This window comes from Amia ocellicauda, chromosome 1, assembly GCF_036373705.1.
Source record: "Amia ocellicauda isolate fAmiCal2 chromosome 1, fAmiCal2.hap1, whole genome shotgun sequence".
NCBI lineage: Eukaryota > Metazoa > Chordata > Actinopteri > Amiiformes > Amiidae > Amia > Amia ocellicauda.
The window spans coordinates 41,049,766-41,064,519 of record NC_089850.1 but is presented as its reverse complement, the minus strand read 5'-3'; the positions used below and the strand labels follow the sequence as shown (position 1 = coordinate 41,064,519).

Below are 14,754 nucleotides of genomic sequence, written 5' to 3'. Positions count from 1 at the left end.
TTACCAATATTGCATGATGCATGAATCACCCTGTGTGCACTGATAACTAAGATTTATCACACCATGGATGAAATGTTATTTATGTATACAAAATGTGCCTTTATGTAAACCTTGGACTGCAAAAAGCAGAATTTTTCACTCTGTTAATTCTCAGTGATGCACAAAAGGTCCATTATTAGGAGAAAAAGGAATTCCCTTATGACACCATAGCTGTGAATTAATAGAGGAAAGCTTGCTTAAAAAAAAGGACATGTTCGAAAGTGGATTTTTTATTAATATAGCAGATATACTGGTGCTCCTGTTTTACAGAATTGTAAATCACTCTAATTTGTTTTAAACTCATCTTGGTTAAATGTAATATCTCTTGGCTCACTTCTGTGGGCAATATTAAATATGCAATATTTATCTTTTTGGAACACACAGTTAGCTGTATGTTGTTTTATTAAAATTAAGACATATTATCCTATGGCTGTTTAAATAATTCAATAAAAACACACTGTAAATTATATTCTTCCATACTTTAAAGGATTTCATCTTAAACTCTTTATAATAGTTTAAACATGTTCTAAACTGTTAATTTTCTATTAGATGATTGAGCCCAAACAGAAAAAGGTAGAAGTGGCACAAGAAGCCCTGGCAAGAGCTCAGTGGAAACTGAAGGAAAAACAAAAAAGTCTGACAAAGGTAGGATTTTCCACTTTTCATATCCCACGGTTTACATGCTCACAAAATACCCTTTACAGAATCTACCCCCATAGATATACTCCAGGAATGATTGTGATAATTATGTGAAATAATCACTTTTGTTGCAGTTGTGGGAAAGCTGTAATTCATAGAATCAGAGGCAGGGGTATAACTGCCATGTGTGGAGACTGGGTCAACTGTGTAGCTCACTGAGGTCTAGATGTTGTGGATTAATTTAAATCCCCCAAAATATCTCACCTGAACCAGTCATGTGATACACACTCATTTACTCAATACTCCAGATTGCTCTGTAACTGGTGGACTCTGGCAATGACAGGGTGAGAAATGACACATCAAAACTTTATACAGGCTGATGTAAGGGCTGATGGCTGATCAGTTCACTTGTGTCTGCCTTGACAATGTGATGAGGCAATTGCCCTGGACTTCATAAATAAATAAATGGTAATTCTTTGTCTTCAGTACTTTGCTTTATTTTAATTTAATAATTTAATTAAGAAATTATTCATGTTTTATTCCTTCCCTGACTACAGTGTTTCAGAACCTTTCTATCTTTTAATAGACTATTTTACTATAAGAAACTCTCTTTTAAAATAATTGTTTCATTGAAGCAAATAGCAGAACCTTATGAAGTATGCTGCACATCCTTGCTTCTATGTATATGTGTCAACTTTATCATTTAAGGAAGCAGTTATCATTTTTATTGATCAGAATGATCAAGTGGTACCACACAATGAGGAATAGTTGAAAGCTGTTTTTGATTTATTGCCAGTTTAAGAAAAGCAGGAGTTTGTTGTCTGTCTGTCTTTGATGCTGTTTCTGAGTGACTGCTCTGCTTTATAGATTGAGGAACACAGGCTCACTTTACAACAACGTTACAATGCAAGCGTTGCTGGGAAGAAAGAACTGGCAGAACGAAGAGAGCTGACCACACAGAGGCTGCAGAGAGCCTCTGTTTTAATATCTGCACTGGCAGATGAAAAGGTAAAATGTAATCATGAACTACAGCAGATACATAGTACTGAGAATAAGAGCTATATACTGTGTGCTGTGTACTATTGAAAAGTTCTGTTGATATATTCCAATTAAGTATTTTGGGATTTTAAAAATACCATTGGGTTTGAGTTAATAAAAGGTGTGATGAATCAAGGAAGCATCCTTTTTTGTGTATGTCAATGCCTGATTGTAGTTGTATTAGCACAACTCTTAGACAGCTTTCCAAAGCTTTCATTTTAAACGGAGTAACAATGGAGTGACTGCCATTTTATATCATGTTCTGGGGCACAGTTTCTAACAGTCATGTGTGTCCTTGGCAGTAAAACTAAACCACTTCTACAGGAGATTCTATATAAAAATTGCTTTAACTAATTGTAACATGCCCATTTGAATTTGTATGTTCTTTTTTTATTCCTCTTTAGGGTCGCTGGGAGAAATCGGTGAGCGACTTGGAGAGTAAACTGCAGGGTATTGTGGGTGATGTGATGATCTCGGCTGCATGCGTTACGTATTTTGGAGGTTTCACCGCTGGATACAGGCGGACACTGCTACACACATGGCTGGGATTCTGCAACACAATGGGTGTGCCTGTGTCTCCTGCATACACACTTACCACTGCAGTGATGGAGAAAAATCAGGTGAGAGCTCATGCTATTCATTAAGCCAAACCATGGCTATTAAAATATGTATCAATATCATATCGTAGACACATTTTAGATAATACCCCCAAAGCAACTATTACCGGTGAGACAAGAGAAAGAAAACTGATGTAATAAGAAAAGGCACTTCTGCACTTTTGAAGAAACATCTTCTGAAATCTAAAGAAACTAGCAATTAGAGATCCTGGTACAGATACAATCACTCCTCAGAAGACTGCAGCCGTGTTGCCTCTCGTTTTATGGTCTCTTGCCCTATGTCTGTGGCAGAATCTGCACCTTATCAGCCGTCGCTCCCGCTCTCAATGTTATCAGGTTCGGCACTGGCAGAATGAAGGCCTTCCCCCAGACCAGACCTCCACGGAGAACGCGATCATTGTTAAGAGTGCACACTGCTGGCCCCTGCTCATTGATCCTCAAGGGCAAGCTAATAATTGGATCTGCTGCATGGAAGGAAAGAAGCTGCACAAAGTGTTTGCTTCTGACCCCAACTACATGAGAACTGTGGAGACTGCAATCCGATTAGGAGAACCGGTTCTCATACAGGTAGTGGAATTCAGTCACAGGGCTTTTCCTGCTCTGCTCGGAGACACTGGCTGTGCAGGAACCACAGTTTCATTGAGATCATAGAAATCGTTTATGGTGGGAGAAAATCGTTTTTTTTAATTGAGTGCAGCACACAAGCAGTAAGACATGTACCTTTTCTCCTGAACATAACAATTTATCTTGTGCATTAGTACTGTATGTACAGAGAATCTATTCTGAATACAAAACAGTATGAAACTGTAACATGTAATGATATGATTTGTATTTAGTAGTATAGATTATATTGCATTTGCTGTTCAAATGCCTTCCTTTTAATTGATTTGTATGACTCATAAAATAACTTATAAGAAGATTGGTTCTATTTTTTATGTATGTCATTTTATGAATAATTATTGCTGTTGCTGCACTTATTGTTCTTATCATTAATAACTGTTCATAAAATGAGCAATGCACCCAGTAAGGATTGCTCTGTGCTCCAGTACCTGAATGAGCCCTAATGGAGCCCCGATGTGGTGAGTGTTGTTGTGCTTGGTGGACAGTTCTAATGTACAGGCCTGTTTTACTCTCTGATTACTCTCTAATTTATAAAACTACTTTCAACTGACAAGAAGAGCTGTAAGAAGAAAATTGTTGTAAGTGGGATCGGTGAAAAATATTTTTTTATTAGGAAACCAGTGTGAGGACAAAGAATCACATAGAATGCATGCTATTGGTTTCTTGTCTTTTTTCTTCCCTGAATAAGGATGTAGGTGAAGGACTTGACCCAGCTCTTCGACCAGTGCTAGTCAAGAATATTAGTTCACGAGGTGGACAGGACCTTATCAAGATCGGAGACACTCAAATAGAGTACAACCACAATTTCAGGTTAGACTACAGTACAGATTTACCCTACAAGCCGCCCCACGTTAGCTGATTTCTCTGAATCCTTCTGCAGAAGGCTGGAATGGATTCCAGGATCAATGCATCACGAGCAGCCAAACAAAGATGGGCATAATTGCCTCCTTTCATTTCATTTTATGTTCATGCCTTGGCAGGACATTATGTATTATCTATATTGTTGATTGTTCAGTAGCCAATCAATATTCAGTGCTTCTTCCATTGTATCCCATATATATCCCTATAAGTGTCTACACACATTCTTCTCAGGACTCAGCGCTGTCACTGGATCCGGGGGTCCTCTGTATTGAGTGCACCACACAAGCAGTCCTCTGTCACCTGTTTCTCTAGATGATTCTATTACCAAATAAACATGTTATTGATTCATCATTGTCCTTATACATATGTATTACAATCAAGAAGCAGAAATTACCAGCTTTGTACGTCTCTGTCTTTGTTCCAGACTGTATTTGACTACATGGCTGCCAAACCCCCATTTCTTGCCTGCTGTGTGTAATCTCGTCAAGCTGATTAACTTCTCGGTGACGTCTGAGGGCCTCCAGGAGCAGCTGCTGTCCAGTGTGGTGTCACTGCAGCACCCCCAGCTGGAGCAGCAGCACTTCCAGCTCCTGCACAGCGTCACCGCCGACCTCTTCCTGCTCCGCCAGTTGGAGAGCCGCTCCCTGCTCCTGCTGCAGAGCACCGAGGGTAAGAGTGCTGAGGGCAGCCTGAGCTGGGTTACAGGGCTCAGGTTTAGTCCCAGCAGGCCAACAGAGAACATCTTCACAAAGCAGAAAGGTGTGCTGTACACACACTGAGGTGCACAGTCCAACATACAGTTCAAGGGTTGTGTAAAGGAATCAGTAGCCAACATTACAGCACAGTTGTGCCCTTCAGTAGGGTGTTTGGTTACCAAAACATGGGAATTCAATTGTCTGCAACCATAGAAACTGGCACTGCCTCCATGGGTATAAATCCCTGAGGAACAGTGGTGCAGTGGTAAAATAATGTGTGTGTGTGCTATCTGGGCCTACAAGGCTGTGGAGCTGCACCGCAGGCCATGAGGCATTATTGAGTGTTTCTTAAGTCTGTAAACCTCCACTTAAGCAATTAAATAAGTGAACAGTGACATCTATATTAAAAAAAATAATAATCTTCGCAATGTGACTAAGTGCATTCTAAATAGTTGTGTATTGTCCTCATCCCATACAACACTTTTGTCTTTTGGGAAAACCTCCACCCCCAAATATTTCCTGAAACACTTTCATTATTTTATTCTTGGTGTTCCGGTGGCATTTAGTTTGGTAAAAGGGAAAAATGCTGAATAATTCTATTGCATGTAATAGACCTGCCAGTCTCTGCAGGGTTATAAAGGCAGCAGTCAGTTGTAATGAGCAGGATTGTTTTGGATGTTTTGTTTAAGGACACATACTGGATGACCAAGACCTCATTGATAATCTGAGAAAATCCAGAGTCACATCAAAGGAAATTTTAAATCGGATACAAGTGTCAGAGGCAACCGAGAGGGAGATTGACAAGGTGCGCAAAAAGTACCTCCCAGTGGCCCAGCGGGGCGCCCTGCTGTACTTCGTGCTGGCAGATTTGGTTCAGATCAACTACATGTACCAGTTTTCACTGGAGTGGTTCAATGAAGTGTTTGTAAAAGCAATCCAGGATGCCACCTGTAGGCAGGAATGTCCTTTACTTGACTGCTCTGAACCAGTGTCTGGCACCCTGCGGCCTCTCAGCGCTCGGAGCATGAGGAGAACGTCACGCAATGCTGAGAGGAGTGGCTCTGACACAGCAGACCTACATCTCCAGCTGCGGAAGATGATGGACACATTAGCTGAAAGCATATACAAGGTCATTATTTACAGATTGTAAATGAAAGCACAAATTCACATATAATGTCACAGTTTAATATATATGTATATATTTTTTTTTTTTCAGTGCAATACATGTCTGTGTGTGTATTAGAATAACCTCTTTGGTGGGAATCAACATTCATAAAGATAAAAGAGGTATCAGGGTTTTGTATATACAAAAATACTTACAGTGCCCAGCATGTACCCTTCTGAAAAGTCCTAATGTTTTTATTATTATGTGTATTTGTTGTTGTTTTCTTGCTTCTAGGAGGTGTCTCTCGCACTGTTTGCTGATCACCAGCTGTGTTTCTCTTTCATGGTGTGCGCCGGCATCATGAGGGCTAATCACAATGACAGCATGTTGGTGGAAAGCCTGGAACTGCTGCCAGAGAATGAGTGGAAGATATTCTTACATTCGTCTGTCTTAGCTTGCACGATGGATGTAAAGAAAGTGGAGCACAGAGACGGTAAAGGCCACTGGGAATGACTTCTTCAAACCACATGCTAGTGCCGCTGTCAAGAGAATAGATGGGATTAGTTTAAAAAAACATGTACAGTTGTTGTACTTGCAGACAGCATGATTTAAAGCATTTAAATGCGTGACAACACTGGAGATTTTTGTTTTTATATAATCCTGATGTTTAAACCATTTACAACATCTCTGATATGGTGTTACCATAGTTTGATTCCAACAGCAATTATGTCAGGAAGAAACTGATAGCATAATTTACATAAATGTAAGTTTTTAATTGACATTTCCATTTTAAATGAATGGCAGTGTAACTTAACCCTGCAACAATTTCAGGGCTGTTAGCTTTTATTCTTAATTAGATCAGGAATCATTGACTTTAGTCTACTTCTGACACCTAGTGCTCAAAGCTGGTACTTACAGATATAAAGTAGTCTATCAATAGCAGTCATAAAATATGAAGGACTGTTCAGAAAGGTTTCATTTCTGTTTTACTTTGTCTGCCAAAGTTGTTTATTAAGGTACATTAGCTTATTGATAACCATTTTAAGCATTTGTGGCAAAACAATTCCTGGTAACTGTCTTCCGTCTTCAGGTGTGTCTGTGGAAGATTGTCCCTGCAGTCCCTGGCTTTCTCACAGCATCTGGAAGCAGTGCCAGTACCTCAGCACTCATCTCACAGCGTTCTCGATGCTGTGCACATCCCTCCAGAATAACAAACCTCAATGGACATCTTTCTTCAAAGCTAAAAACCTGTATCATTTTATGTGCAAACCTTACATTAATAATACCACTTCACAGCCAAGTAAGTTAAATAGCAAAAATGCAGTCTTCAGCTATACACGGAACTATCCGTAAATACAAGATAAATGCTATGCCTTACCCAAAATAAACCCGAAATTCTTTAACCGTATGAGGATATGGAAAAATATATTAATAGTTTTGTAGTGTTTAAATAATCAATGGAGGCAACTAAACATTGAAGATATAATTAAATAATTATATGTAATTGTATTAACCATTTGTGTTCCAGTTGCCAAAGACATTCAGATGGTTTCAAATACTTCTGTGCCAGCTGAGGAGGAGAGACAACCCCTGTGTATCACAGTCTTTAAATGGGAGGGCCTCTCAGCATTTCAAAAACTCATTCTGGTTAGCATGCTGTTTTATACATGTCTACAATTCTATCCCTCGATTGTTCAACAAACATAAAGAATTAATGAGACAGTAGAGATGGTGTGGGTGGTATCATCATTGAGAAGTATAAAAGGGTTTGCCAATTGTTCTCTTCCAGGAAAACAACTTAAGTCCACCTGGAGAAACTTGCTGCATCAATATATAAATTGCATTTTTTTTTTTTTTATAAGTCCACATATGGTATTTGAAAGAAAAAAGAACAAATGAGATGCCAAAAAAGATTATAAAAACTATTTGAGATATGGAAGTGCCGTGACTTACTCAGTCTTGGATTTACAACAGTTTTATTTACAATTCAAAATACCTTTACTCTAGCAATTGTCAGATTAAACTAGGTTTTTTTTATCAGAATATCTCTGGGCACGATGTGGGTATAAGAATTACAAAAATTGAAATGACTGTATTGTGTATTTAAGTCAATAATTTCTAAAGCAAACAACATACCACCCACCTCACAATGCTACTCATGTTTACTCTGGTTAAGTTCCCTGTATTCTGGTGCATTCACAGATCATTGATCTGGAAAGCATGCATACAGTAACAAACATTGGAACTGCCCTTTACAAATGTACAGGAATCAGTTCGATACTGTTTTGTTCCCTTTTGTCAGATTAAAATTCTGAAAGCAGAGTGTTTGAATGCAGCTGTAAAAGACTTTGTAGTTGAAAAGATTGGCTCCAAATACCTGGAGAGTGGGAAGATCACCATGAGAAAGGTGTATGAAAAATCCACTGCAAACAGCCCACTCATATTTCTCTTGTCTCCAGGTAAGATGTGCACCTAGCTTTCTACCACTTATACATGGCAACTGCAAAATCCAATCCAATCATCTTGTCAGACTTTTAATGAAATACATTATGATACAAAAGTGTTCATGTAATAGACAATCATGCTAATATTTATGTGTCATTATGGGATGATGTTTAAGCATTTAGCTGTATTTAACTGCATTTTCCCAAAAACCTGGCAAAACAGGTAATTCAGCTGGGCAGTAGGAAGGGGGGAGAGGCCACTGATTTAATTCCTGTGAAGGACAAACTACAATATGATAGCAAGAGAACTTTTACAAGAAAGAAAACATAGTTAGATGTATTTGTAGGGACAAAGTGCGCTGATTGGTTGTTTCGAAGCAGGGATGGACCCTGCCTCTCAGCTGCTGCGGCTGTCACAGGAGGTGTCGGGGGGCGCGCTGCACCTGGACATGGTCTCGCTGGGACAGGGACAGGGCCTGCGGGCTGAGGAGCTCATCTCCAGGGCGCAGGTCCGCCAAGGCCACTGGGTATTCCTGCAGAACTGCCACCTGGCCGCCTCCTTCATGCCCCGGCTGCAATCGCTCGTCAGCTCGTGAGTCCTGCTGCTCAGTGCCTCCCTTCCCCAGTGCTCTCTGTGCAGGCTGCTTGAAGCAGCACATGGACCATCTTTCACATTTGGGATAAAGACGTTTAGAACTCGGACCATAGTCCAATCTTTGCTCCTCCCCTCCCCCACTGGCGTCAATGTAGATAACAGACAAATTCCAGTGCCCTGTCCAGTAAAATCATTAATATATTCTTCCTTTTCACTTCATTGAAATCAGCTAAAGATGGGTCAGTTCTTAATTCCTTCTCCAGTCTTAATTCCAGGTGAATTTACTGCGCTCAGGATTTCTGCTGACATTGTCTGATATGTGGGTGTTTGATGATACAGATTAAATAAGTGTGAATTGTGATTTGGCTTCACTTTAATCTGAAACATTGCTCTTGTTCTGGGTAGGAGATCAGTTATTCTAGTGGTAAACCATTGAAGATTTTCTCACCATTGTTTGCAAATGATTTCTCTCTCCAAGCTCTTCATTTGTCCTGTCTCAACACTTGCAATGCAGCTCTTTGACTCCAGTTTTAAAAATATAAAAACATATATATATAAATCATTGTAACAGTGTAACCCAGAATGTGCCTTCATAAACATCTCATACAGGCTAATTATTCTGCCAAAGCGAAGAACCTGCCTTTCTATATAATGATTTTAAACTGGTTGCCAAAAAGGTGTAAATGTGCTAATTTTCCATTGCAGCACTTCTGTCTGAACGGAAATCCCAGTAACACCGTTTTGTTTTAATTACAGGTTAAGACAGAAAGGATCTGATGTTGATCCTCAGTTCCGCCTGTGGCTCTCCTCTAAACCAGACCCTACATTTCCTGCTTTCATCCTGCAAAAGGGGATTAAGGTGAAACCTAATGATTTTTTATTTATTTATTTATTTATTGATTGATTTAGGTACATTTTAAAGATATTATGACATAATGAATGTGTAGGACATTTTATTTCCCAGTATTTTTTAAATAATCTAGATTTAAATGTTAGAAATGAAAGGCTAACTTGTTAACAGTTCCTTGATTGTGTATCCTCTGATGGCACTGGACACCAAACCATTCTTGTTAACTCTTTGGTAAATGGTGAGATGTGCTTTTTTTTTTTTTTAAATGCAAGTAATCCACAGCTGAGCATGCAGGGAAACACTAAGTGCATCCTCTTCTTCAGATTGCAGTTGAGCCCCCTCAGGGCATTAAAAACAAACTGCTTCACATGTTCAGCGGCGGCACTGGACAGGTGACGGAAAGCACCTTTGCGAAGCCTGGCTGTGGCCCCGCCTGGAAGACGCTGCTGTTCAGCCTGTGTCTCTTCCATGCTGCTGTTCTGGAGAGGAAGAAGTACGGCCCCCAGGGCTGGAACATCCCCTACACATTCATGTCATCAGACCTGGAGGTGAGCTCTTAGGGCAGCGAGCACGACACACTTCCCAGGCACAGAGTCGCTTCATCTGACTCCCAAATTTATAAAACTAACAGAAACGTTTTAAATAAATACACACACAGGGCTTATGTTGGAACATGTCGGATCTTTGAGAACGACCTCAATAACAAAACATCTTGGATCAATGACTGTGTGTATTTCCATTCCTATTATTGGCCAAAGATGAACTAGGAAATCCTCTTTCTCAACAGGATAATCTCCTTCTCAGTCTTGGATTCCTGTGATCCTATTAGACGGATTACCCCTTGTTACCAACACCCCTTGCTTTTTCAACATCAAAGATAAAATAAAAAAAAATAAAAAAGTTAGGCAATGGGTAATTTTGCCAATTTATAAGTAATCAATTACAGTTGCAGGGTTTTCAACAACTAATGATACTGATAAATAACTTAATGAAAGCAGCACCTGTAGACTGATATCAGAAAGGACTACTGATGGTCAGTAGTTGAGCTCTTCTGTAGAGACACTCTGTAACAGCAGGATGATGCTGCCCATGTAAAGGGTAGTATTGAAATTCAAAGGAACAGGCTGTTTGGTGGAAATCAATTCACTGTGATCATTCAAGAAGCAGATTAATGAGCTTTGTGAATCAATAACTAATCAAGTAAGGTGGGCCTGATAGCCTCCTCTCATTATGTACTTGCATAAAATTCAGACAACCTCCAGCCATGATTCTGAGCACACAGAGTACATCACTTCCATAAGAAAACCATGACAACATTTAATGGTGTTTTCTATAATATTACACTTCTTTCTTCTGTCTTTGTTATTTTTCCCTCTGGCAGGTGGCTATGCTTAACTTAGAGATTTTGCTTGTGGGGTCAGAGGTGCCCTGGCCAGCACTGCGCTTCCTCACAGGGGAGATTGTGTATGGCGGCCGTGTCACTGATCCCTGGGATCGCCGATGTCTGCTCAGCATCCTGAACAGCTTCTACTCGCCCAGTGTCCTGCAGCACAGCCACGCCTACTCTGCTGATGGGGTAGAGTTCTTCTCATCGATGCCTACGTAACATGAACAAATAAGCAGTCTTCTCTAATAGCCCATTTAAAGACCTGTCACCCACAGGAGCAGACACTATTTAGTGAATTATTGAAGAATCACAGTGTCTCCAATTCAGAGCCGCTTCTTAAATCATTAGGAAAATGTAATGTGCTGTTAACCTGTCTCAATCTAGGTGTACCGGGCTATCTCTGCAGAGAGCAGCCTGTCAGACTGCAGGTCCTATATTGAAAGCCTGCCTGACAGAGACGCTCCAGTGGTGCTGGGGATGGACCTGAGTGCGGAGAGTGTGCTCCTGCAGGGCCAGGCACAGCAGCTGCTCCACACCATCGTCAGCATGCAGCCCAGACTGGGCCACAGCGAAGTCACGGCCAGGTGAGCTCTGACTATCCTTCCGCCGGCACTGGCCTGGTATCTACAGTGGATTGCCCTCCTCTCTATGAGCTCCTCCAGAGTCAACAAGGGTTTTACATTAACAAGCAAGCAGATTATATTATTATTATTAGAGTAAAAAGTCTAACAAATGCACTGTAGCTGAGTTACTGTACATTTGGCCTGGCTGTTGCTTAGTACACAGAGGTTAGACTTAACTAAACAGGCAGCATGTCCATCTTCAGACAGTCCAGGTTCAGTCCCTGGTAGAAAGCTTTGGAAGTCATCCCGTTGGCTTTTGACAGGGATGGGCAGAGCCAGGATGAGGTGGTCTTGGCGATGGCTGCTGACATCCTGAAGACACTGCCTGAGACTGTGGAGACTGAAGAGGCAGCAGACCGCAGCACGAGCCTCAGGACTCTCATCACAGGACATGCCACAGCTGACCAAGGTTCACTTCCATTCATTTAAGGTTGAAAAATGTTTGGGATACTTAATTATCCTATGGTGGTGATGAATTCTCCAGTGGCTGGGCGATGATGTACTAAGATGTGTATCATCTGAAGTTGATGAATGTAATCTCCCTCACCATGGAAGAACCCAATGGTAACCTGTGGAACAATCCTGTTCTTGTGTTTTGGGAAGGGTCTGACAGTTTGGCTCACTCTGCCTTGCTCGTCATCCTGTGTCAAGAGATCGACCGCTTTGACCACATGCTTCGGGTGATGCACACCTCCCTGCACTCGTTCTGCCGTGCTGTGAGGGGAGAAGTCCTCATGACTGAGGGGCTGGAGGAGGTGTACAGCTCCCTCCTCACAATGAAGGTCCCCACGATGTGGAAGGTAAAACACTGACAAAGCGGTCTAAACCCAGGGCCTGACTTGCAGACTGGTAAAAATGTACGTCCGTAATTGTTTTGGAGGGTTTAGATTTCCAGCATTAAATAAAATTGATGAGCAAATAATGTAATTGCTTCAGCATAGAGTGGTAAATCGAGCTCTGGAGCGGGAAGATGGACAAGCTTATTGGAGAATCAAGTCAAAACCTAGGTCACTAATTCACTGCCAGTCATTCTTTTGTGTCTTAACAGAAATGTTCCTATGAGTCCTGCAAGCCCCTCGGTTCCTGGATCGAAGACCTTGTTCAAAGAGTGCGTTTCTTCAACGCCTGGGCAGAGCAAGTTAAAACCAGTCTCCTGCAAAGGTGATAGAAAAAGCAGCATGAATAATCTGTGATGAGGACTAAACTTGTGTCCTGTTCAGAGCATTGCTAATTTGGGCATTAACAATCAAGTTTTTCCTTGATCGTGATAGGTATGTAAAACCAGGCACTCCGCCGACTGAAGGAATGAAACCTGGAGAGAAATCCAGAACACAGACAGAGGCTAGCAGGGCGCAGCCTCGGAGCTTCTGGCTGTCTGCCTTCTTTTTCCCTCAAGGTATGGAGAACAGTGTGGATCAGGAAGGAGTGCTGTTGACAATTTGCTGTATAAAATTGATAATTAATATGAAATGGTGACAAGATGATAAATAATGTCTTGGAGAATTGTAGAAGAAGAAGAAATAACGGCGAGCAGAAAGAAGAATCTGTGCGTCAGGACCATTGGCCTTTAATAAAGGAAAACATCTCTACTGAAACCATTTTCAGGGTTCTTGACTGCAGTGCTGCAGAACTTCGCCCGTCGCCGAGGGGTTTCAGTGGACGCCCTGGTTTTCAGCCACCGTGTCCAGCCTACAGGGCAGAACCTCAAAGACTGGAGCAACACGGCCCATAAAACATATGCCTTTGAGGTAAATATTTCCTCTGCCTACTCAAAATATTGCTACACATCATGACCATTTGTAAGTTTGCATTGTATAAACAATGTCTTGAGTAAGAAATATTATAGACTGACATCCCTTGCTTTTGTAAGGGGATTTTGCCCTGAATTAGCACAAGTCTTTGTCTTCTGCGATTCATGATTTCCAACCTGTTGTTGCCTTCTGCACCATCGCTATTCCACACGGAGGATCCTGACTGCATGTGCAGATGGTAAACACAGCACTGGCCTAGCCTAACGGTCATCACTTAAGATCAGTTTAGACCCCTGTCCTGTCATGTATGGAGCTACACGTGACACAAACCATTCCCATAAGACCAATAATTCAGTGGCCTCGGGCTCCCTCTGCGTTTGTACCAGATATGATCAAAGTCCACTGCCGTAATGAAGTCGTTCTGAATCTGTTGCTGAGGAACGCGTGATCAGGCACAGTGGGACTGCAACGGTCAGAAAATGAAAACTACTGAGTCTTGAAGTGAGTCTTCAGATAAGTATACTGTAGAGATGTGCTTCCCCACAGGGCAGTGAAGCCCCAGCGGACGGTGTGCTGGTGTTTGGGCTGTACCTGGACGGGGCCAGATGGGACCCCCTGTCCCAGACTCTGGCGGATTCGTTACCTCATCAGCAGCACTGCAGTGTGCCGGAGATCCACTTTCTGCCCTGTCAGGTAGGGGATCTTTCCACTACACACGCAGATGCCCCAAACCATCAGCGAGTCACTACACACACACCCTTATTCTTGTGACCTATTCTTCAGTCCACAGTAGTCGGCCACTGTGTACTGATCCTAAACCTTTGGCAAGAGAGCTGTAGCAGCTGAACGAACGTAGCAGGAAACCTCCTTGGTGTATAGGTTCCCGGCGTTGTGGAGCAGTAATTAAAAATGTGATGAACAGCACTGTACTGATGCCCGAGAGGCCAATGCCCTGGCTGGACATAGTGTGGAATACTGTTCACTTCTGGGTACCAGTGAGAAGAAGCGCGTCTCAGAGAAGGGCAGACTGACTGCAGTGCCGACTGATAGGAAGCTGGACAGCAGCAGTGATGTGAACGGCTCATCCAGTCGTGCGTTCGTTCTGCATGAAAACTGAATGCATTTCTTCTTGGTTCAGATTTCAGATGAGAAGGCAGAGGCGGATGGAAAGCCAGCAGACGGGCTCATGCACTATGAGTGCCCCCTGTACCCCACGCCACACAGGGCCAGCGCCCCCTCATCGCCCGGGCTCTCCTCACACTTCATCACCGCGCTTGCTCTCCCCACCACCGCCCCACCCGACCGCTGGGTCATCAGGGGCACGGCCCTCGTCTGCCAGCTCAATGAATAGCTCTTCCATACAAATCAACCAAAATACCATCTAAATTGTATTTATAACTTCACTTCCCCCCTAACCATCAAGAGAGGACTAAATTAACCTTTTGGGGGAAAGAAAATATTTAGAAATCAGAGTTAATATCAAACTGGC

The 14,754-nt window shown here is 42.0% G+C and overlaps 1 protein-coding gene across 1 annotated transcript in view; it reads left to right on the top strand.

Moving 5' to 3' along the window:
* LOC136759096 (dynein axonemal heavy chain 6) overlaps positions 1-14,740 on the top strand; it is a 95,329-nt gene extending 80,589 nt beyond the window's left edge. Inside the window, exons 66-88 of the mRNA XM_066713932.1 lie at positions 589-684; positions 1,546-1,686; positions 2,121-2,336; positions 2,670-2,900; positions 3,643-3,764; positions 4,240-4,484; positions 5,200-5,639; positions 5,910-6,108; positions 6,706-6,915; positions 7,144-7,262; positions 7,918-8,074; positions 8,441-8,651; positions 9,411-9,513; positions 9,828-10,052; positions 10,886-11,080; positions 11,276-11,475; positions 11,778-11,923; positions 12,118-12,314; positions 12,563-12,675; positions 12,786-12,910; positions 13,120-13,262; positions 13,812-13,958; positions 14,404-14,740. Coding sequence (XP_066570029.1) covers positions 589-684; positions 1,546-1,686; positions 2,121-2,336; positions 2,670-2,900; positions 3,643-3,764; positions 4,240-4,484; positions 5,200-5,639; positions 5,910-6,108; positions 6,706-6,915; positions 7,144-7,262; positions 7,918-8,074; positions 8,441-8,651; positions 9,411-9,513; positions 9,828-10,052; positions 10,886-11,080; positions 11,276-11,475; positions 11,778-11,923; positions 12,118-12,314; positions 12,563-12,675; positions 12,786-12,910; positions 13,120-13,262; positions 13,812-13,958; positions 14,404-14,616 — 4,194 coding nt within the window. The 3' untranslated portion in view covers positions 14,617-14,740. The remainder of the gene's footprint in view (positions 1-588; positions 685-1,545; positions 1,687-2,120; positions 2,337-2,669; positions 2,901-3,642; positions 3,765-4,239; positions 4,485-5,199; positions 5,640-5,909; positions 6,109-6,705; positions 6,916-7,143; positions 7,263-7,917; positions 8,075-8,440; positions 8,652-9,410; positions 9,514-9,827; positions 10,053-10,885; positions 11,081-11,275; positions 11,476-11,777; positions 11,924-12,117; positions 12,315-12,562; positions 12,676-12,785; positions 12,911-13,119; positions 13,263-13,811; positions 13,959-14,403) is intronic.
* The last annotated feature ends 14 nt before the right edge of the window (positions 14,741-14,754 follow it).